Source organism: Telopea speciosissima, chromosome 3 (assembly GCF_018873765.1).
Source record: "Telopea speciosissima isolate NSW1024214 ecotype Mountain lineage chromosome 3, Tspe_v1, whole genome shotgun sequence".
Classification (NCBI taxonomy): Eukaryota; Viridiplantae; Streptophyta; class Magnoliopsida; order Proteales; family Proteaceae; genus Telopea; species Telopea speciosissima.
In genome coordinates this window covers 66,713,915-66,738,304 of record NC_057918.1, presented here as the reverse complement: position 1 = coordinate 66,738,304, position 24,390 = coordinate 66,713,915, and the positions used below count along the sequence as shown (strand labels likewise).

At 39.6% G+C, this 24,390-nt stretch overlaps 1 protein-coding gene across 1 annotated transcript; it reads left to right on the top strand.

Annotated features, from left to right (window-relative positions):
• The first annotated feature begins 1,059 nt into the window (after nucleotides 1-1,059).
• Nucleotides 1,060-8,158, top strand: LOC122655440 (putative disease resistance protein RGA3). Its single transcript, XM_043849637.1, has 4 exons — nucleotides 1,060-2,671; nucleotides 3,326-3,628; nucleotides 3,743-4,252; nucleotides 7,674-8,158. The coding sequence occupies exons 1-4, from the start codon at nucleotides 1,060-1,062 to the stop codon at nucleotides 8,156-8,158; spliced, it is 2,910 nt and encodes a 969-aa protein (XP_043705572.1).
• Nucleotides 8,159-24,390: the final 16,232 nt, after the last annotated feature.

Here is a 24,390-nt window from a genome sequence, read left to right as displayed (position 1 = left end):
AATTAGAGAGGACTTTATTCCATTCCCAAAAATCGCACACAGAACCTTATATATATATATAATTGCAACCATTTTCATTTTCTTTTGCATACACCATTACCAAGCCACATCATCTCACCCCTTTCACTATCGTGCCACTTGATTGTCACATTAGTCATGTTAGGTGCCACTGTGAGGTCTGCTGGGTTGTGGGGTCTACCAATCATTTTCTCTCTCCTCAAAACAAGAAAAAAAAAACACAAATTCTCTTCCAAAGAACTACTATCAACACAAACAACCATGTCACTAGAATATTAGCTGCGCCAAATTATCATACTGCCCTTAAATGATGTAAATGGATCAGAACAACCTTGAAGCATTTCCAAACACTCTAAGAGCTTCTCCAAACATCTTCATAAATATATCAAAGCCACACACACACAACAAATTGTTGCCAACAATAACAATACCATATGCTCAAATAAAACAAGTAACCGGAAAACCCCAGCTAACATGGTTTTAAATCTTTGATTTAAATTTTGTTCTTGAGAGTTGATAGGCGATTTGATTATTGAATTGAGAAGGAAATTGCCAGGGATTGTACATTTTACCAATTAGAGTAAAAGATTCCAATCTAATGATTGATGAAAGTTAGACCCATAAACCCTAGCTGTATAATAATAATCAACCCCGGCCCATTGAAAAATATCTCTAGACACTGTTTCTTTCTTACATTTCATTTCATGCGACCCACTACTCACATGGCTACCACTGACGCATTAATCAATGACTTTGGCCGTTCCACCACGACTTTTAAGTCTTTCCTTCCTTCCCAGCCTGTAAAAGATAGAATTCCCCACGCACCTTTCTTTATTCTTGGTTCCTTTCATGTTTCAAGGGGGGGCCTACTAACTTTTTTGGTATGGACGAGTACAATTATTAACCCGCATTGACTTCAAGTCTACCGCTCCACCATTATATGTTAAGTTTTCTCCATGATCTGTAAGAAATTAAGAATAATTCTCTAACTTCAATCCCTCCCAGGCTCCCTAGCTGCTGTTCTTTGCTAAGAAAGATTAAATGACTCCTGAATCGATTCTTGTCTACGGAGCACAACCAATCTTGGCGAGTTTGATCCCTGTTGTTACCCATGAAATCGGTCAAGCATGGGGTGTGAAGGCAGAGTTGAAAAAGCTGGAGACTACCTTGACCACCATTCGAGATGTACTCAAGGATGCCGAGAACCAGCAAGTAGAGAAGGAGGCTGTGAAAAACTGGTTGAGGAGGCTCAAAAGTGTTGCTTTTGATGCAGATGATGTGCTTGATGAGTTCAACTATGAAGCTTTAAGACGTAAAATGGAGATCCAGAACCGAGGAATGATGGGAAAGGTACGCAATAATTTCTTCTCACGCTCCAACCCATTTGCGTTTCGTCTTAAAATGGCCCATAAGCTTAAGGACATCAATGAAGTGTTAGATGGCATCAGAAAGGATGCAAATGACTTCAACCTTAGAGTACTACCGGATGAGTACTCATCATCATCATCCATGATGAAGAACAAAACAGAGGACAGGCAAACCACCTCTGTTATAGATGATTCGGAAGTGGTTGGAAGGGCAGATGACAAATCAGTACTAGTGAATATGCTTGTCAAGAGTACTTGCAATGATCAAATCATTTCGGTCTTCCCCATTGTAGGAATGGGGGGACTTGGGAAGACCACTCTTGCTCAATTGGTCTTCAACGATTTGTTGATTGTGAATCATTTTGATTTAAGAATGTGGGTATGTGTTTCTGAACAATTTGAAGTCCCCAGACTTTTAAAAGAAATCACAGAATCAGCTGTTGCTGATGGAACTAAATTTGATGTATCAAACTTAGATGTGACAGCACGTAAGCTCCAGGAGATGTTGATGGTTAAACGGTTTTTGCTAGTACTAGATGATGTTTGGAGCGACGATCATGAAAAATGGGATAACTTGATAAAACACTTAAAATCCGGGAGTGCAGGTAGCAAAATTATTGTGACTACACGTAGCAATAATGTTGCAAGGATGATGATCCCAAATCACACTCATTATTTGGGAATATTATCAGAAAAAGAATGTTGGTCTTTGTTTCATCAAAGAGCATTTAGAAATGGAGGGCCACAAGAAACCCCGAACCTGGTGGAAATTGGAGGGAGAATTGTAAAAAAGTGTGGAGGAGTGCCTTTAGCAGTGAAGGTCGTAGGAAGCTTAATGCACTACAAAATGGAAGAAGGTGAATGGTTGTCTGTGGAACAAGGTGAATTTTGGAACTTACCAGAAGATAGTAGTAGAAGAATGATGGGGATATTAAAGTTGAGTTACGATCGTCTGCCATCAAATTTGAAACGTTGTTTTGTGTATTGCTCAGTATTCCCCAAGAATTATGAATTTGATATAAAAATGTTGATACAATTATGGATGGCTGAGGGATTCCTTGGAAGCAAACAAATGGAGGATGTCGGCAATGAATATTTCAATAGCTTATTATTGAATTATTTCTTTCAAGATGTGGAGAAGGACGAATATGGAGATATAGAGAAATGCAAGATGCATGATCTTGTACACGATCTTGCACAAGTTATTGGAAAGCTTGAATATTCCACCACGAAGCTCAATAATGTGGAAGATATTTCTGATGAAGTTCGTGGTTTGTTACTTTTTTGTGATCGTGAGAAAAGATCAATTGAAATTCCAAAAGCTTGGGAAAAGGCAAAGAAATTGCGGACATCATTAATATTTCTCCAGAAGGAGTCTTTGAGATGGAAAAGTAATTACTTTGCTTCAAATATTGACATGTTGATGAACTTCCAGAGCTTGCGTGTGTTGGATGTATCAAGTTGTTGGGTGAAGAAGGTGCCACCTTCAATAAGAAAATTGAAACATTTAAGGTACCTTGACCTCTCAGATAATCTGATTGAAGTGTTGCCGGAGTCTATCACTAGCCTCTATAATTTACAGACGTTAAAACTCAACAGTTGCTATAAACTCCGAGAGCTTCCCAAGGAAATAAGAAAGATGGTTAGCCTGAGAAATATTGAACTTTGCAATTATGACAAATGCACTGAGATGCCAGTTGAGATGGGGAGATTGACTAATCTTCAAACATTAACAAGATTTATTGTAGGCAAAGATGGAGGACGCAGTATTAAACAGCTCAAGTGCTTGAATAATCTTAGAGGAGAACTGACAATAAGTGGTTTGGAGGATATTGTAACAATAGAAGAAGCCAGGGAGGCAGATTTGCGAGGGAAGCATGGTATTCGTTCTCTACGATTATGGTGGGGTACTGAAAGTAGAAGTGACAATGGCAACAAAATGGATGATGATGATGATGATGATGTGTTAGAAGGCCTAGAACCTCATCCAAACTTGAAAAGTTTTTGGATCCAAAACTTTGGCGGTGCAAAATACCCTACATGGATGATGGCAGCAAGTACTACTGGTTTGTCAGCATACAAAAATTTGATTGAGCTCCAACTAGAAAAGTGCAATGGATTGGAATATGTCCCACCCATGCTTGGGGAGCTACCCTTTCTTAGGGTTCTTTGGTTAAATAGAATGGAAAAGGTCAAATGTATTGATCGGGAGTTCTATTATAGCAACACCAACAACAACAGTTGTAGTAGTAGTAGTACTGCTGGAGCATCTTCTTCTTCATCAGGGACGGTTGCATTTCCATCGCTTAAGGAGCTAAAGCTATTTGGAATGTTAAATTTGGTTGAATGGTTGGAAGTGTTGCCTTCATTTCCATCTCTTGAGAAATTGTGGCTCAACTCATGCCCTAAGTTGAAAATCATGCCAAGTCAATTCCCTTCCCTCAAATGCTTGATGTTTTGGAATACAAATAAGATGGCACTTATAAGGTCATTTTCAAGTAAACTTATCTCTTCTGTCAAGGATCTTGAAATTAGATTTTGTGAAGAACTCAAGTCGGTGCCGGAGAGGTTGCTACAAAACAGTGCACATGTTCTTGAGAGCATGGAGTTCTATAACTGCGACAAGCTTGAAACAATTTTTCCAAGTAGTCAAGGAGGACGACAAGAGGGATCAACTCCCTTGCCCACACCCCTAGTCTTTCCGTCTCTTAAATCATTGGAAATATATAACTGTCCTCTTTTAAAGTCTTTGCCAGACTTAAGGGGAATGACTTTTCTTCGAAAGTTGTGTTTGACTGACTTTAAGGAATTGAAGTCACTACCAGAGGGATTGCACCGGCTCTCCATGCTTGAGTTTTTATACATTGGTGAGTTTTCAGAGGAGGAGGAGGAGGGGCTGCAGCTGCATTACATAAAAGGAGAAGAGGATCTCCAACACCTTGTCTCCCTTCGAGAACTAAGACTTTACGGGTGGCCTTACTACAAGAATCTCCGAGATCGACTTAAGCACCTCACCAATTTAATAGATGTGAGGACGACACGTAGATGACGTTCAAATGGTAAGTAAGGTCTACTAATCTAATCTATTGACTTTTTTTAAGATTAGATGGATTAATCATATTATATTATTATTATAATATTATTGGTGCTTCGTTTTTTGCTTCAGGTTTTTTATACATTAACTACCTCTCTCAGTCGGAAAGTTAGGCTATTAATTGGAGTTATCTGTTTTTGTTTTGCTTCAGGTGAGGTTTTCTGATTTATTTATTTATATTTTTTCTCTTTTGAATTTTTCTTGTGTTAAACCATAAATAATTCATTAATATCTTACTTCCTCTTTATTGGGCATCTTCTCCAGTTCTTTAATAGCTGAAAGCCTGGAACCAACTCATAAAACCCAAAAAAAAAAAAAAAAGGAAGATGGACAATGTCAGGATCACAGGTGAACGGTGGCACTGGAGAGCTGCAGAGTTGTAAAAAAAAAAAAAAACACTTTTTCCATAAAAAGACTAGAGAAAATTTTAGAAGAATACCAAAAGTACGACAAAATTGATGAATAATATGATCAAGATATTGATTATGATTTTTTTTTTTTTTAAATATTGAATCTAAAGTTTATTTTTCAAAACATTAGAGATGTACAAATATTATATAACAAAATAAGTATATTTACAAACTATTGGCAATAGGGGTGCAAGTTTGGCCCTGTCGGCCTGAACCCGCCCTGAGCCCGAACAGGGTCTCGGTTGAGATATTTGGCCCTGAGGGCGGGTCAGGACTAGAAATTGTTTGCCCCGAGTCAGGGTCGGGTTGGGCCAGGGTTGAGGCCTTGTGCGAAGCGTGGCCCGACATTGTTTTAAGTTATACTAAAATATATATATATATATATTGATATAATATATATATTATAAACTTTAAACGTTACCCACATTTTGTAATATAATATATTATATATGAAGATAATAAGTAATATAATACATTTTATTATAGTGTTATTTCACGTAAAATTAATAATTTTCTCCCCAACACATTCCAGCCCATGCATTTCCTTCCCCCTCCCCATGATCAGGGTCAATCAGGGTCAGCCCGGCCCGACCATGAGGGCGGGTCAGGGTTGGATTTTTTAGGCCCTAAGTCAAGGTCGGGTCGGGCTTGGGCCCAACTAAGAGAACTCTGGGTTGGGCTAGGGTTCTATAAAGCTCGGCCCAACCCGACCCTGTTGCAGCCCCTAATTGGCAAGGTACCTAACCTCGGATCCAACTCCTCTACTTTCGCCTGCCCGGTACTGTCGTGCGCGGAGGAAAGTACCACCTTATCTCCGCTCGGGCAGGGGTAAGGCGGTACATTCCGCCTTGCTTGCGTGTGGGGCGCACACGGCAGTAGAGGCAAGCGGAAGTGAAGGAGTCAAAGGCCAACCCACTTACGCTTTTTAAAGTATAATTTAGCTATACTTTGTTGGATTTTTAATTGTTTTAAAATTAAAGATTCAAAATACGATTTTGTTGGAGTGTTGAGTGCTTTCCTAATAGACACCTAAATAGTCAATAGGTGCCTATTGGAAGACTTGTTTGAGTGGCTAACAAACAAGCCTTATGGGAAAAGACATGAGTTGGGACATATCTCTTGGAGACATCCCTTAGGGGTGTCTCTTCCTCTCTTATATAAAGAGAGGAGGTCTGGCTCATTCTCTAACAATTGTTTTTTAAACACATTTTTTTCTTTCCCACCGTAGTCGATCAGTGTCGATGAATTAGTGAATATAGCCTTTGGACGCCCTTTGTAATCACATTTGGAACTGCAACCTATGTGATTAGAGAGTTGTTTTATCTTAGGGGTATAGATGCATGGTCAACCCAGATTGCAGAATTGGGGCATCTAAAAACCTTAAGGAGAGCATCGTTTGATGCGGCTCAACTCTACCATTTATTGTTCGGGTTACACGAGAGGGCGTGTATTGTTGATGCGGTGCGATACTATCTGCCATACCAATCAGATAAGTCTTGTATGTACTATTTGTTTATAGTATTTCTAGTCTTATATTTGCTGCCCATGATATTTTACTCTTACATACTTTGTTTATGCGAATCAAAATTAAGTTAATTAAAAAAAAAAAAAGTTTAAAACATCATCCTTCATAAAGTCAGTCTGAGATCCTCTCTAGCCTCAGATTTAAAGCCCGTTGATAGGAAATAGAAACCATTAACATGGCAATGTCATAAAGGGAAGTAAAGTTTTCTCCAATCCATACTGACCTAAAGCCTTCGATACTCTTGAATGGGAATTTTTGTTTGATGTCCTGTTTGCATTTGGGTTCTCTCAGACATGGGTTCATTGGGTGCATCAGATTCTTGTTTCGACACGGATATCTATTATGATCAATGGTGGATCAGTGGGATTCTTTGAGATGGAAAGGGGTCTACGTCAAGGGGACCCCCTGTCCCCGTTGCTCTTTATTCTCTCTGAAGAGGTACTTTGCAGGGGTCTTACGGAGATGCGCAACAAGGGATGGATCAAACCGCTCAGTGGAGCTCGGCTGGTAAACACTCCCTCCCACCTTTTATATGTTGATGACCTATTTATCTTTATGAAAGCAGAAATCCGTGACCTCAGGAAAGTTAAGAGGTTCCTACAGATCTATGGAGCTGCTTCAGGCCAAGTAATAAATTACACAAAGAGCAAGATCTTCCTGGGTCATGTAACTTCTTCCAGAAGACAAAGAATTGCCTCGACTAAGAATTGCCTCGACTCTTCAAATCTCAGTTAGCAGCTTCCCCACAAGGTATCTGGGTGTCAAGTTGGTGAAAGGCAGAGTTAAGAACGACATAATTCAGCCACTCATTGACAAGTTCAAGCAAAAACTGAATTCTTGGAAGGGGCATATGCTTTCTTTGGCTGGTCGCATTGAATTGGTTCGGTCCGTGTTGAGCAGCATTCCTGTTCACAACTTTTCAATCTATCTTTGGCCGGTTCGTGCTATTGGAATCATGGAAAGGTGGACCCGCAATTTTATTTGAACTGGGGAGGCGGAAACACAGAAAGCTATCACTGTTAAATGGGATCGCATGTGCAAGCCCAAAGCTGAGGGAGGTATAGGCATTCGACGCCTTCGCGACCTAAATTTAGCTTTAATTTCAAAGCTAGCTTGGACAATCAAGGTGGATAACACCCCTTTCGCTGATTTCTTAACATGCAGATTTATGAGAAAAGATGGAGGGTTGAAAAAATCTGTTGGATCCTCCTCTATTCTCCCTGGACTTAGAAAAGTGTGGCATTTTGTGTAAAATGCAGAGAGATGGGTGATTGGGAATGGCAACACTGCCAAATTCTGGTATGATAAATGGATTGGAAGTGATAGTGTTGAAAATCTCCTACTTCCTTATCGCATTCCAAACAATCTATTGGCAACAGTGGCAGACTTTAGAGAAGATGGAGATTGGTCACTTCCAACGGTCCAAAACCCCCAATTACAGCAGATTTTTGATAAAATTGTGGAGAGTGTCATCTCTTGTACCAACAGAGATGATAAGTGGTTCTGGGCTCACACAAGTACTGGGTTTTTCTCGGTAAAATCTGCCTGGGAAGCCACTAGAGTAAAGGCAGCAAAACCGAGCTGGGTCTTGGAGGTTTGGGATCGAGATCTCCTCCCTAGAACATCCATTTTTGGCTGGCGATTAGTGCATGATGCTCTCCCAACTGATCACAATGTGAGGCGTAAAACTGTTCCTGTAGTTTCTCGATTTTACCTCTGTTTTGCAGCTTGTGATTCCAGCTAGCATCTCTTCTTGGAGTGCTCTTTTTCTATCCATGTTTGGAGGGAGATTGTGTATGGTTTCAACCAAGCATGGAGAGGATTCCCTACAATTGAAAGACTTTTCTCATGGTGGCGCAAGAAGATCAAGGTGGTTCCTCTACCTCGAGCATGGCGAGTTCTTCTTGTTGTTGGCTGCAAGTATTTATGGTGGGAACGAAACAGAAGACGATGTGAAAACCAACAAAGAACACCATCTCAAGTGGTCAAATTATGTCTGGTTGAAATGGTGGAATGCACAAGGGCCAAAGGAGCGGTAATTCACTCAGTCCAAGAGCTCATATTGGCACGAACTCTCAAGGTTGCGACAGCAACAGCCCCTCCCAAGATCATTAGGGAAGTAAAATGGAAACACCCCCTCTTAAACTGGTGGAAACTGAATATTGATGGGTCCTCTTTAGGCAATCCGGGATCAATTGGGGCAGGAGGCATTTTTAGAGACCACCTTGGAATAGTCAAGAAATGCTTTGCGGTTTACCTCGGGACAGGCACAAATTTCAGAGCTGAGATGGGCGCTTTCCTCACTGGCATCAAGATAGCTAGCACTTTGAAACCAGAAAAACTGTGGATTGAAAGCGACTCTCAAGCTGTAGTGGCGGCAATACTTTCAGAGAATTTACCATGGAATCTTTTGCAAGAATGGTGGACAGCAAAGTCTTTCCTAGACTCTATTCAATGGCGGGTCACACACTGCTACAGGGAGGCAAACTCAGCAGCGGACGCCCTCGCCAACTTGGCAGCCAAGAGGAAAACAACATGCTATTGGAACTCTACTCCAAGCTTCATTGCTAACACTGTTGGCAGGGATGCTCTTGGGCAACATAACTATAGATTTCAGTAATGTGTTGAGTCATTAGTATGCCAGGATCTTTTGAATCGCTGGTTTTCTCCCCTTTGGCTGGTTAAAGGATATTAGCTATACTATTTTTGTTTCATATTAATACAAATTGCTGACCATTAGCAAAAAAAAAAAATAACTACTATGTCTATATTCTGTATCATAGTTATGTAAATTGATAGTATAAAATTGGATTTGATCCACTCTGTATTCGTTTATTCAGAAATTTATTTGGATAATTGTATATCATTGTGTCTTCTCTAAAGAATATCTGATGCAATTGTAGTTAAATAATGGGTTTGTCTGTTTATAACCAAGAAGGTTACAACTAAAAATTTGTAACTATATTTTTCTTGTCACTTAAGTACAAAGTGTCAGTTATTTAGAGGGTAAGAATGTAAATTCACAATCTTTAATCAAGGCAATGATTTCGATCTCAAGACATGCATAACATACTAAAGTACTGTGAAAGAAATGGCAATATGTTAGAATTCCACTCACATTGTGTCTCTACTGTTCTTGACAATCATAGTTTCCAATCCTCCAAAGTCACTCGATCAAATAAATCCCTATATAAAAATTCGTATACATTAGACCCTTTCACTAAAGGCCCTAGCTTAGTAGGCAAGATCCCCACAATGCTCACTCATTAATACCAAAAAATCCTCCTTTTTCGTCAGCTGGACGAAGTACGGGTCGACCCCCATTCATCTAAGAGCAATCAGTCGACCGGTTCCTGGGAAATCCCTACCCTAAGAACACAATGGTATTTCCACTGCTTTCACCCAAAACTACACTAAGCTATCATTATACATTTATAGTACTTCTCTTTTTTTTTTTTTGGTAGAACACTTATAGTACTTTTTCATGAACATCAGAACCATATTAAAACTAAAAGAATCTTGAGGTGGATTGAGTCCTACCTCTTGGGTGACCCCAAATCTTTCCCCCTAGGCTTGCTTTCGATCCAAACTCTGAATTCCTTTCATTGTGAACCCAAATAACCGAATCCCAAGCCTTCTTTGCCAGCAAGTCTCTCTCTTCCTCCTCTTCTTCTTCTCCTTCTTTCCCCTCTCTCTCTCTCTCTCTCTCTCTCTCTCTCTCATCCACTTAAAATGTCTAACTTGAACTCATCCGGTGGACCAGTTGCTAAACTGACCTCAAGCTGGGTCATCCGGATGCATACTGGGCGACTCAAGTTCGTCTGGTGGTCAGATCCGATCGCATCCGGTTACTCTCTGTGAGTTCTGTCTGTAACATCCAGTCCTCTGGATCTTGTTTACAGGATTTGGTCTTGTAAGACCCCAAATTTAATAGAAACCCTAATAGTGGTGCACACTAAGGTAAAGATGATTAAATTATAACTTGAGGTGCATGTGTGTGGGGAACTTGATGCATGTCAGTTGGTGCAAGTATGATACGTACAAGAGTGTCCAACCAAGTTTCAATTGGATTTTGGTTTCAATGTGATTGGTTCAGGTTGAAGGGTTTAAATGGGAATGGTTAGGCTTGAACCAACCAAGTATTGGTCTATGATATAGGCCATGTTGGATATGAGGATTATCGAGCATACCTGAGGTTAGAACTTTCATCCTAAATCTAAGATTATATTATAGTAGATATGTTGTTAAATAAAATTGATCGTACAAGGGGGTCGAAGTTAGGGGTTGAATTTTTTGCCGTGTGGACAAATTCTGTCCGATCATGGGATATTGATTGTACCTCCATGTATACTTTGAATTTAGATGTGAAATTTTTACATACCGTGGTTAACATGTATAGTAATGTCTCTATAAAAGTCTGGCTAAAAAATCCTCTGTTTGATAGGGTAGAAAAATACTGGAACTCCGACTGGTGTATTGGGATCACAAACTAAAATCCGATTTTGGGAAAATAATAATTCAACTTATACAAAGAATTTTAATGTTATTTTTGGATTGTATGATCATTTTTTAATCTATATTATGTCATAAAAAAATTTCTGGATATTTCTAATATCATCTTACCATTGTGTACAAAAATAGACTGATTCTGGACACTGTACTTTAGGGGATTGGATACCCAGCCTAGAAGTTTATTTTGAGTCTCAATATTTTAGGGATATTAATTTTATGTGTCTAGTTTCATTATAATAATATTTGAGTTATTTTGAATTTGAGAACTATTTGTTTTATATTTAACGGTTTTAGTGCGCAAATTCTGGCAGAATCTGTGTACTAAACTTGTGGGCTATATTTCGATAACAATAACTTAAAATTTGAAACTGAATTTTTTTAGCTATTGTTCATACATAGGTCTAATGATATTATAAAAAAATTGGAAACCTTTATAATGCCGAAAGAGATAATTCTATTTGGGGTCTATACTAATTCCATTTGCCGCGCAGATTCTGAAAGAATTTTGTCAGAAAAATATAAAAGGATTTTTAGAAGGGTGAAGCATATTTGATTATATAGGAATATATTAGTTAATGTAATAACAGTGGATACATGTATATGTACATAGGTATCTGAGGTTGTGGTACCTTGGGTGGTAAATGAATCACTATTTTGAAAAATATCGAGGTTTGTGGGACTTGGCATTAACCATCTACGTATATGTTTTTCTCTTTACTATTTTGATGGCTTTGAATGCACATGCACATGTTTAAATGATGATGTTTTTAGGCTAAATGTTGATTTTCCTTTGAATCTTTATGACTGCTCATGTGTTATGTGAAAATGGATGAAACGAATGAAACGATAAAAGATTTTATGGTTTTATGTTTTGGACATGTCTACAACCCTTTCCTGTAGGGGGTTAGGTGTTGGATGAGACACACCATGACTATTATATGTTCCTCTCTTAGCCGTGAGATGTTTGGCGTAGCCATCCGGATACCATCGATCAACGGAGTGCACTCACCCCTATTTTTGCATATATGGCAGCTTGTCCCAATATTTTCAATGAGGAGTTGATGGTTTATAATGGAAAAATGTTTTTATGTTTTCATGGAAAGTATACATGTTTCCTGATGTCTTGATTTATGTAAGTTTATCCAATCTTTTAATTGTGAATGTTTTCGCATATGGATGGATTTTTTTTTATGCATGCCTAAGTATTTGTGGTTGTTCTTGATTCCTACCTGCCAGACTGTATAGCTCACCCCTCTACTCTTTCAGATCAGTACAAGTGATTAATCGGCATTGCATTCTTAGAAAGACTGGTGGATCGGAGGACACAGCTAATCGACTGGTGGTGGCTTTCATGCATGGAAGTTCTTATATTATTGTTGGACATTAATAAGAGACTTTATAATTAATTTGGTTTCAAATTGTTTAATTGACTTGATTTGATTTTAAGGTTTTTCAGTAGCCACTAGACAGATGTTAAAGTATGATGTGTTTTAATTTATTATTTAAGGTTTCCACTGGACAATGGAATATAGAATTTTGATTATGAGGATTTATTCATGGAAGGTTTATATTTTTTGATTTTATGAAATCTATGAGATATTGTTTCTAGGAATCACGGATCTTAGACCCTTCTGGATTTGGGTTGTGATAGTTCTACGGACCCTTGCCTACTCAATTCGCATATCTCTCTCGTACGAACTCTGATTGTCCCGATTCTTTTTTTATTTGTTAGAAAGGTAATTCAATTACCTTCATCTCTCATGTTTTGGGTGTCCTCAAATTCTAACTAGAAGATATCCTAAAAATCATGTAGGTGAAGTTGCTGTTTCACCTAAACTGCCTATCTATCAGATCCAACACTCTGTCGTGGACCATCAATAGGGTCCAAACTAGTCTAAGGGTCAAACCAACTCATTACCAGATCTTAGAATTCACGTTAGGTCCACTAAGCCATTTATCATTAAAATAATCTTATTAATTCACATTTTACAACATAATAACATCAACGTCCTTCATTCACCCTCCCAAAAAAAAACATCACGGTCCACTCTCATCTGAAGGTGTGTCAATAATACCCCTCAATTGGACCAGTATAAGCCGGGTTTCTTTTATAGTACCTATAGACGATAAACAACCTTAAATTAATCATTTTCTAGGTACGAAGTATAACATATAGATTACATTGAACTACTGTTTTGAGTCCACTCAAAGCTCAACAACGGTGCTACCAATCAACTCCATCACAACCAAGGAGGTGGGAAGATGGGGTTCCGATACCTTCAATGGTTCTAAAAGGAAAGGATATAGTAGGGTAAAAAAATTGCGCTTCCACTTCCTGGGTCGGGAATTGGGATTGGAACCTTTTTATTTTCGATGGATTCGGCATGATGTTGGATTTGTAAGTTTCTTTGTGAATCTTATCTTCATGCATGCTTCTCAACAACATCATGGTCTGATCCGTGTAGGTCCCATAGGTGTATCAAAGCTCCAAGAGTTGGAGAAAACTGAATAACGTTGCTTTGACGGTTTAAGATGTTCATTTTTATGGATACAGTCTTTTTTTTGCTAAAAGATCATTTATATTAAAGAATAAAAAAATTATAGCAAAAAAGAAGGCTAATCAACTGACAATACAAGCTCAAGAACTGAAAGCCAAAAACCTCTCACCTTAGGCAATGCCATCAACAGGAGGACTTAGCCAGCAACATAGGAAAAAAGCCTAAAAAAATTTGCAAGCACGGAAACGCGAACTATTTTCGTGTATATAGTCAATATAGAAATAGTTTCAATGAATTTGGGCATTTCACATGGATTTTAGTTTCTTATATTTTAGATTGAATTTCGGCACCAATCAGACTATTACTATTTTAAATTGAAGGGAGGGAGAGAGAGAGAGAGAGGCAAATGATCTTGATTGATTGGCTCCGTAAATGACACTTAGAAAATGCGAACTAGTTTTGAACAATGGTGGCTTGTGTCTGTTATAAGTATTGAGGAGTAAAGCCGGTGTCGTGGAAGACGAAACAAATCCGTTGGCAGTCTCTTAAGGAAGCTAGTCTCTAGAGATGCTAGAGCTACCAAACTAGACGAACGGAGAGGGATAGCGAGGAAGAAGAAATATTATGGCCATCGTCCTCAGACGTGATGAATTGACTCTGCAAAGATTTTAAATTAATATTACTAAATTACCCCTAAGATTGAATAAAGCAAATTCTTGACCTAGATGAATGACAATGTTAAATTATATAAATGGCCCCAGATATTATCCACCGACAACATATGTTTAAATGGCAATAAAAGACCAATTACAACTTTTCTTGTGACCACTTCAATTACAAACGGATTAACCTTTATAATTATTTAATAATAGAAAAAAGAACGCTACCTGGTCACGTGGCTCTTCCACCCAGACACAGAAACGCACAAAAGTACCATCTTACCTTCAATGAAATAAAAAATCACATCTATGTTGATACACTTGCGTGCACTCTCATTGGCCCTTGCATTGGTGTAGGCGCCACATGACCAGACAAATTATTGCTTTCCCTTTAATAATATATGTGTAGACACCTTATTTTGTCACCCTAGAGTGGAACGGACGATGATGAGTTTGGAATCTTTTTAGAATGTGAATAATCCTCTGGTTATACTCAATGGTGTTTTTTTTTTGTCTTGGACGGTGTTCTGTTTTGACATGTTTAGAAAGACCCAGACTATCCCAAAAGACTAAGACCATAGCCAGATTAAGGTCTAACCCCGACTAAAACCCTCCCCTGTGGTGTTGTTTTGGACCATATTCATACTGGCATAAAATGACACCAGTTGCACATGAAATGGCGTCACTTGCATTTGGAATGAAGACATTTGCACATGAAATGGCTCCACTCTATGTTGTTCAGTGTGCATCTTGTGTCGTTTTGGCGATATTTCAAAGATTGAGTCAATCTGGCTCAGGATTTGATTTGGCTTCATGCCTTACGACCTTAGTTTTCCCCTAAACACATTTTGGGATCTAAATGACATCCAAGAATACCCTAAAAACCTTCCTTTGGTGGGTGAAACTGATCCCCTTCCATCCAAAGACAATATAGATCCCACTTTTTAAAGAAAGAAGATCCCTTGAGATTTGAGAATGGAAACTTAGAACACATGCCTTGCATGGTTTTGGAACCCTAAGACTATAAATAGGTGATCCTTGCACGTTTTAGGGAGATTTCAACCGTTAGACACGTAAGTGATATGTATTATTGTGCATTGGAACATTATTTGGAGCTTGAGTGGTTGGTCTACTGCATTAATTTCATCTTGAACCCGTCAAAACTTGAGTCTAGGCCACTGCAACCCTCATTCCCCAATCACGAAAGTCGTAAACATGTAAGTCTGCTTATTTAGTTTTTGTCTCATTCAATTCCAGTATTTCTATGATTTTAAATCATTTTACTGAGCATGTGTCACTGCTACCCCTAGTAAAGCGGCGTTGTTGAGCACTGTAACATGGGTTTTTGGTTGGGCTTCATGTGAAACACTATATGTCATGCTTTTCATTAATTTTTTATGTTTTTAATCGTGTTTTTTTTTTATAACGTACCTTTATAGTGTGTTTCCCCCCCCCCCCCTTGATTTTACTCCTCATCTAGGACAACTTTCAATTCTTTCTTTTGGTTAGCTGCAATCATCGTTTTCATTGCTTTAATCTCTTATCCTTATTTTATTTCTTAGCTTTATGATTATTGATGACTATATATTTAGATTTCTTTTCTATTGTTTTATCAAGTTTTCTTCTTGTTTTGATTTTTAGACTCACCCCTCCCCATTTTTTGTGTTTTTCTCTTTCTAGTTAGTGTCTAGAGCATAGAGGTATTTTGGTAATTTCATGCATGATTATATTTATTTATATAATATTCGGACATATCTTTGTTTACGATGCTTAGATCACTTAATATGCATGTCTGCTATGACTTCCATGTTTGTCCCATGCTAATTTCCATATTTGAATGTTATACATTATGACATGAATATAAATGACAAATTTGTAATTTGTAGGATGTATATGGAACATCTCTAGCAATTTTAGCTTAGGATTTTTCTTTCATTTATGCCATGTCTAGACCATGTTTGCATTAATTTTCAGTATACGAACCATTTAGATAAAGCTGGACCAAGGTATGTCATCATCCCCTTCTTTTATGCATTGGTGTGTACAATATTTGGCATGTTTTCCATTTTCATGATTTGGTCCATACATAATACAATGACCTAGTATAGAAGTCCAATTTTTTACCGGGTGATCGGGGCGCTTGATACCTTCCTCGGACCGCAATCTAACAGAGATCCTAACATTTGAGTTAGATCAGTTCGGATGGAGTCATTTCTTTTATTTTTAGTTTGGGTCCTAGACCCTTATCTAGGTGACCACTACATATCAATTAGAGACCCCATCACTCTTTTTTTTTTATCAAGAGGAGGGGAAGTTTTCCCCGATATTCCTAATAGATGCCCATTGTCCTCACAATAGCAACTCAACTGGGGATAAATAATGTCAAACTTCACCATACCCATGTTTTGTCTGTGTTTGAACCTTATATGTCAAACATATTTTCTATGATTTGTATGTACTAACATCCATCATGTAGACATTTACACACAATCACTTCACGGATACATGACAAACCACGTGAGTTAGCGATAGGACTAGAGTACAAACTCGTGGGACCTCATGACGAATTCACACTCTCTACCCCAATACCTTTGGATATACAAATGGGACGCATCAACATACTGTTTGACCACCACGATGTAGACTGGGTGTTAGGTATATCTGATGCTCCTTGCTATAGTAGGGGAACCTTATGTCCTATTTCAGATTTATTCATGCATCATGTAATGACATAGAAATGATACAATACCTAAGATACACGCCTAATTGTAATTGGTGTTTTGGACTAGTCATGTGAATTAAGGAGTCCAATTTGGTTGAACATTGTTTGTGCATCATGCTTATATGAACCCATGTTAGCGATGACATCATGGGCTAAAATTAGGTCTTGGTCTAAACCTAATAAGTTCATTATCCTTTTAGGAACCATTTTGGGACCCACTAATGGTCACCCATCGAGGGCATGAAGCCGCAGCGGTCAGAGATTAGTCCGAGTAACGGAACCTTCACTCGTAAGATCTTCATCCCAATCATCTTCACCCATAACTCCTTTAGCCATGCATCAACGAGGGGTCATCCAATCATGTGGACCATCTTTGGGAAAGTCATAAGAGTGGAGACTCTTGATAGTGGATGTAGACAAGAGTTGTCAAACCACTCAAATTTTATTGCCTACATCATTGTCTCTTTCCCTCATCAATTGTTCTTCAATCATTTTTTTACGACCTTTTAGGTTTCGTCGATCATTGGATACTTTTTTAGTTGTCAATTTTATTTCATCATGCCCAATTCACCTCCTCATGGGCTGCCATACGGTCTATACAATGTACCTTTAGTAATGCTCCCAGAGTACCATTGAAGCCCTAAACTCATGGGTGAGAAGATTCTCTCTTCATCATTGAGAAAAAAAAAAAACTTGGTCCAAAATTTAAGCAAAAGAATTCATGATCAGTACAAATTTTTATTTCTCATATTGCCATGGTTACAAGTGTCAATCAAGAGTTCAAGTATCAGCAAATTGGATCGGGAATCACCTAATTCAGATCTGAATCGACTATGACTGATCCCGATTTTTTATGATTCAGTAGAATGGATGGAATATTTTTGGACCGATTCAAGCCAATTCCAATCCAAATCGATATTGACCGCTTCCGTCGATGATTGTGTGTTTTAAAACCTTGATATCAATACTCAATTGTTTCAGCAATGTAAAAGGTGTTGGATCTGAGAACTATCGTTCACCGTCAAAGCCCCTTTTCAACTCACTAATTCAGGTACCCTTGCACAGTTTATAGGTTTGACTTACCTATGGGGGGGAGTGTGACTAAAAAGTTGTAGTATCTTGTATTAATAAGGAAGACATTCCATGGAGTTTTAGGCAAAAAGGGCTGCACTCAAAGAGGTACTTTGGATAGAATTGCTTGGAGCATTTCTCATTGCTTTCGTGAGGGCAGCGGACTACCTAACAAATATGGCTTGTGAATTGGTGTCTGATTCGTTGTTTCATGGAACTACTAGTTTACCTTACGATCTTTGGCAGATTTCTCGCGAGGATGCTAGTGGTCTTCCAATGTTAAGAGTGTAACTATGCTTCTGTTTGGGTTTGGGTGTGAGCTTTTGCTTTGAATGATCGAGTGCTTTGCCCAGTTTTGAATGTTCTCAATTGGGCTTGGGGTTAGGCGGGAATGTCCCCTCCCCCATTGTATTCATCATTGGATTAATTTTTAATAAAATCTCAAGGGCTGTCCCGGGTCCTAGGTAATAATCGGGGTTAAAAAAATGTGATTGCAGATAGATTGGCCAAACATGTTGCGGCTTCAAGGGTGTCATCAGTTTGGAATGTATCTCCTAGATTCGTATTAGTAGACATCAATTGGGATGCTCAAGTGAGGCCGAGATTTAGATTCAGTAGATCAAGTTGTCTATCTGTTGATGGCCATGCCAAAGGTGGATAAATAGTCTGGTTTAATTTTTGTTCTTTTTCAGTGTTTTAGTTCTAGGCTTTTTGGTCTTCTAGTGTATTCCTTTCATTCTTTTTTCTCTTTGTGGATTCCCAACAACAAAAAAAAAGTTAATGTATGACTTAGGGTTTGCATCATAACACTTTTGTTTCTCTATTTCTCTATTTTTTTATTCCTAAAAATGATAAAAAGAACAGAAATCCCCTTGATAACATCAGTCCTTTTTTTTTTGTTCCTAAGAATGAACAGGAACAAAAAAATTGTTGAGAAATAGAAAACAAGAAACTCCAATTTGAAGCTTCTCTGACCCAAAAATAAAAGGAAGAAATAAGGGGGGTTGTTCTTTTTTGCTATTAATCTGAGCATGTCATGATCAGTGATGCCATTTTGCATTGTGATGGACACCATATTTTGGTCTAGATCGTCAATTTCCAAGGACTTGCAAGTGAACCGACTTACGTAATCTCATAGGGATTTGCTAAGCCATTGTTTCACCGTCATAAGCGTGGCTGAAATCTTCTTGCTTTTACAGCTGCTCTAAAAATTGACTGCAAATTGGTTGCTATGCTCAACGAAAATCTCAATGAACTTTGGTGAGAGTCGTGAGAACCACTTCCAGGTTGGTCCTTTCACCGCGGACTTCGGCCACGATGCCGGTTAGGTGTTTTTTCTCTATTGCTCCATCTATATCTGAGGGAAGGAGATCTATCATGTTGTCTTCGACCTCTTGGGAGGTCGGTTGGTTGGAGGTCTCTAGGGGGCCTGTTAACTCAATTGGGAGAGGGTCATCTAGAATTAGTTGAACTCATCTTATTGTGATTTGCCCTGACGTTTTGAGCAGTACGTCCTGAATGAATAGACGACATTGAGGTTGATGGAGGCTATGGAGGACCTTGTATCTGAGTAATTTGCCTGACTGTATTGCGGAGGAGGTTCTCCATGTTCAGGATCTGCAACTGCATTGCATTTCAAGCGGACATTAGTTGTTGTGATTTGAGGATTAGGACGGCCTACAGTTGGAGGATCGTGATTCTTGGGGTTAGCCATTTCCTTAGACATATGAGTGTGTTCCTCTTTTTCTTTGGGTTTTGCGGATTGAACCCCCGGTAATGACAGTTAGAATGGTCAATGAGGGGAAGTACAATCTTTGGAAGGGGTGGTACTGATTTCAGGAGATCATGGAATTATGTAATTCTACTAGATCCTGCGCCACGTTTGCATTTAGAGAAAGTAACCGAGCAGTGGATTGGTTGGCAAAGTTAGCATGTGAAACAAATGCCAATAAGGTTATCTAGTTTGGGGAAGAACTTCCAAGAAAGCTTCGACAAACTCTTTGGTAGGATAAGACCGGTCTTCCAATCCCTAGAAAGTAGTTTTTATTTTTGCTCGGTTATATATTTATATTTTACTCTTTTGTAAGGGTAGGTTTTTTTTTTTTTTTTTTTGAATATTTTTAAGAGATGTTTCTCCTTTGGATTGGGGTAAGGCGGCTATGTCCCCCCCTAATGTTTGTGTTGGTCAGATTATTTTACCCATATAGGTGGTTTCTAGTTGGAGGGTTTCTAGTTGTTATTCAAACAACTGACCTACGATATTCAAGTGAAGTTTTTTTATTTTATTGTTTATATTTCTTTTTTTTTTTTTTGTGTTAAACCATAAATAATTCATTAATCTCTTAGTTCCTCTTTATTAGGCATCTTTTCCAGTTCTTTAATAGCTGGAACGATCTCATCAAAGAAAGTCTTATCAAAAAAAAAAAAAAATCATCAAAGAAAATAGGTGGACATTGTGGCAACCACGAGCTAGTGAACAGTGGCACTGGAGAGGGTGCAATGACCAATGCAAGGGTGGTGGATCATATATAGGTAATGGAGTGGCTGTGGATAGAATGACTGAAATGCTTCTCTTTCTCATCGATATGGTGGTCAATAATATGTTTGCGTATTTGATTCTAAAATACACTGTTAGCTTAGCTTGTATATCATTTTTTCATAAAATGTATATCGAAATAAAAAAGGGGAGAGATTTTGTACACAACCATGTATGGTACACGGTCATGCTTTCAATTGTTGGATAGGTTTGATCGTATACAGTACACGATCCCTCATCCCCATCCAACGATTGCAAATACCATTGTACACCATGCACGACCGATGAAAAAAACCTTTTGCCATAAGAAAAATAAAACTTCTAAAAATTTTAGAAGAGTACCAAAAGTAGGACAACAATAACAAATAATATTTTCAATATCAATATATTGATTATGAGAGAATCAATCACTTGGGAATTTGGGAACCATGAATGAGTCTGACTTGGGGGAGGGTGTGCCGGACGACCCAGGTGGGAGTAGGCTGCCGGCGAGTGGGAGGCAGCTTCGTATTGTGGATTTCTTTAAGCCGATAGCAAGTTCTGTGGAAGGAGGGGAGCAGGCTGGGGTAAAGGCTTCGGCAGATGTTGGTAACACCAGACCACCCTTGACAAAGTCTTTTGCAAGGGCGGTGGGAGCGTCACTGCCTGTTATTGATGACTTGTCAGATCTGATAAAAGCCGAGAACTCTACAAAGGTGGTCATTCCTCAGGAGGCGTATGAGAAAGAGTTGCTCGGCCTCAAGAATGCTTTGATAGGAAGAACAAACTTCCGGTTCATTACCTTGGACGAGATAAGGGTTGCTTTTAGAGCTGCATGGAGATTAGAGGCGGGGGTGGTTCTATCGCCGCTGGGTACGGGTTTCTTTCTTGCCCGGTTTGAGAAGGAGGGAGATATGGTTGCTGTCTGGAAAAGAGGGTCGATGAGGGTGGGATCTCAATCGATAACTTTCCAACGTTGGAGGCCACGGTTTAATCTAAACGATAGATCGACGTCGACCAAACTGGTCTGGATTAGATTCCCAAACCTCCCTCTAGAATATTGGAATGAGAAAATTTTGTTATCTATGGCAAAGGCGGCTGGGAGGCCGGTGGCTATTGATCGTCGTACCAAACGCGTGATGTTTGGGAATTTCGCTAGAGTTCTGGTGGAGATCGATATTGAGGGTGAAAGGACTTGTGAAATTCAGGTTGAACATATGCATCCGTCCTCGAGTGATCCTTTCTGGTTTCACCAGAATATAGTATATGAAGACAAGCTTGAGTGGTGCAAGTTCTGTAAAAAGCTGGGTCACTCTTCAGAGAAATGTAGATCGAAGGTGTGGCCTGAGGCTGCTGATGTTGGTAAGGAAGGTGATCAGAATGCAAACGCAGATTCGGAGTGGGAAGATGGCCGGAGGCGGCGCCAGCGAAGCAGGAAGAGACGTGGTCAGGGGGACTTGCCTCCAGTGAATCTTGAGATCCGTGTGGATTTAGGAAATCCGATCCAAGGGGGGAATTCTAATAAAATCTCTCCTTTCTTGGAAAGATCTACTAGGCTAGTGGAGGATATTAGCAGGAAACGTGATTCGGTTTCTAGTTTGGGCAGACTGCATGACATGGAGGACAACAATAGAGAGGGTGGGATCTGCGAGAATGCTGGAAGCGTTGAGATCCTAAGAGAGGGTGGTACATTGGAGGTGGTTTTGCCAGTTATTTTTGGCACGCAGGCCGGGTTTTTGGGAGCTGATGGATCGGGTTCTAATCATGGATCTAAACATGTATCTGAAGCAGAATTCTCTCATGACTCTGCTGCAGCTTATGGCATTGTAGCTAGGGAGCCGATAGTGGATGGTGATGTTCTTGTGTCAGATTCCTTGGGAAATGAAGCTAATTCATTGAGCCCATTACAGGTGGATGTAGGACTGGCTGAGGTACACCACCCTGGGGTAGAAAAGGCTAATGTTGCTATTAGGGCCTTAGAGGCTGGTGAGGCCGCGAACCAGCAAATGACTAAGGGGAAACAGGTTGGGGAGTATATGACGAGGAAATCAAGTCGCGTGGTGAAAAAAAAAACGTTTTTAATGGGGGCTCTCTTTTGGAATATTAGAGGGGTTAGGAAGGCTGCTGCTAAGTCGACCTTGAGAATGTTTATTAAAGAAAAGTATCCGGAGGTGGTTTGCATTGCGGAACCGATGGTGGAGATTAATAAATTTCCTACTTTGTTTTTTAACAAGTTGGGATATGATTGTGACTTCATTCACAACAATAGAAGAGATAGGGCTCCAAACCTTTGGGTGATTTGGAAACGGCGTTTATCGAAGCCGGCTCTTGTGTTGGAATTTGAGCAACAGATTACGATCAAGGTGGATTGGGGTCAGAGCAATCCCCTCTTGACTTTTGTTCATGCAAAGTGCCTGAGGGCGCTTCGTAGAGATCTGTGGACCGAGCTTGGGAATGTGGCTCTGCTGGATTCCACTCCTTGGCTGGTTGTAGGCGACTTTAACGCTACCTTGGCCTCGTCTGAGAAGAAAGGCCCAAGATCCTTCAATCAGGGATCGGCTGCGGAGTTTGGGGCGATGGTGGATGCTTGCTCGTTGATGGCGATTCCTTCTCAGGGACGTGAGTTCACTTGGACTAATAACAGAAGGGTTGGGCATGTGCCGGCTGTGTTGGATAGAAGTTTCTGTAATGAAGTCTGGCTTTCGGCTTTTGGGGATAGTTCGCAGAGTGTGCTTACTAGCACCGTGTCTGACCATGCTCCTTTGCTAGTGGTGGTTGAAGCCATTAAGAGACCGACAAATGCTCCCTTCCTTGTTCAACGGTTTTGGCTGGACCAACCCAGCTTTCTGTCTGTAGTGGAGTCCTCCTAAAAGGAGTGGATTTCAGGATCTTCTACTTTTGTTTTAGCCCAAAAGCTGAAAAGGTTGAAGCCAGTATTTAAGGCTTGGGCTAGGGAGACTTACCCAAAGTTTGAGTTGCAAATAACTTCTTCTAAGTGTGAGCTGTAAGCAGTCCAGGACGAGATTGATAGAGGTGGGATGACTGATCAGTTGTTTGAGCAGGAGATGGAGGCGAAAAAAGGCTTACAATGTTGCGCCAGATAATTATGAAAAATTATGGGCAGAGAAATCGAGGTTGAAGAGAAAGACTCTTGGTGACAGGTGTACAAAGTTCTTTCACCTTTCTACGAAGTTGAGAAGGGTGAGAAACACTATTCGCTCTTTGAACACAGCAGATGGGCAAGTTCTTATCAATCAGGAGCAGATTAAAGCTTATGTGGAGGATTATTTCAAAATGTTTCATAGGGCTGTGGAGGTTGTTGAGCATGAGGAAATGCTTAATTGTATCCCGTGGGTCTTGGAGGAAGTTGATGTTTTCAGGCTGGATTCGGTTCCCTATGACTCAGAAATCAAAGCGGTGGTGTGGCAGTTGGACCCAGACAGTGCTCCAGGGCCGGATGGGTACCCTGGGGCATTTTTCAAGGCTTGTTGGGATGTGATTGGGGCGGATGTGTGCAAGGCTGCTAAATATTTTTTTCTCTTCTAGTCGGCTACCTGCAGGTATTATTAATTGTTTTATTGCGTTGATTCCTAAAGTGGACGATGCTTCGGCTTTAGAGAAGTTCAGGCCATTATGCATGGGGAATTTCTTTTGTAAGATTTTATCCAAGGTTATGGCGCGTAGATTGGAGGGGGTGCTCCCTAGATTAATCTCTGAGGAACAGGGTGCTTTTCAGAAGGGGAAGGTTATCCATGACAATATTGCGATAGCTTCTGAGCTAGCTAACATGATGTCTACTGCTTCAAAGGGAGGAGGTTTGGGTCTGAAAATTGACATTCGGAAGGCTTATGATACGATTTCCTGGGATTTTATTTTCAAAGTGATGCAGAAATTTGGGTTCTCAGAGTGGTGGATTAAATGGCTAAATAGCCTGTTCACTTCTACAAGAATCTCAGTGCTTGTGAATGGAGGTCCAGTAGGCTTCTTTGGTGTTGAACG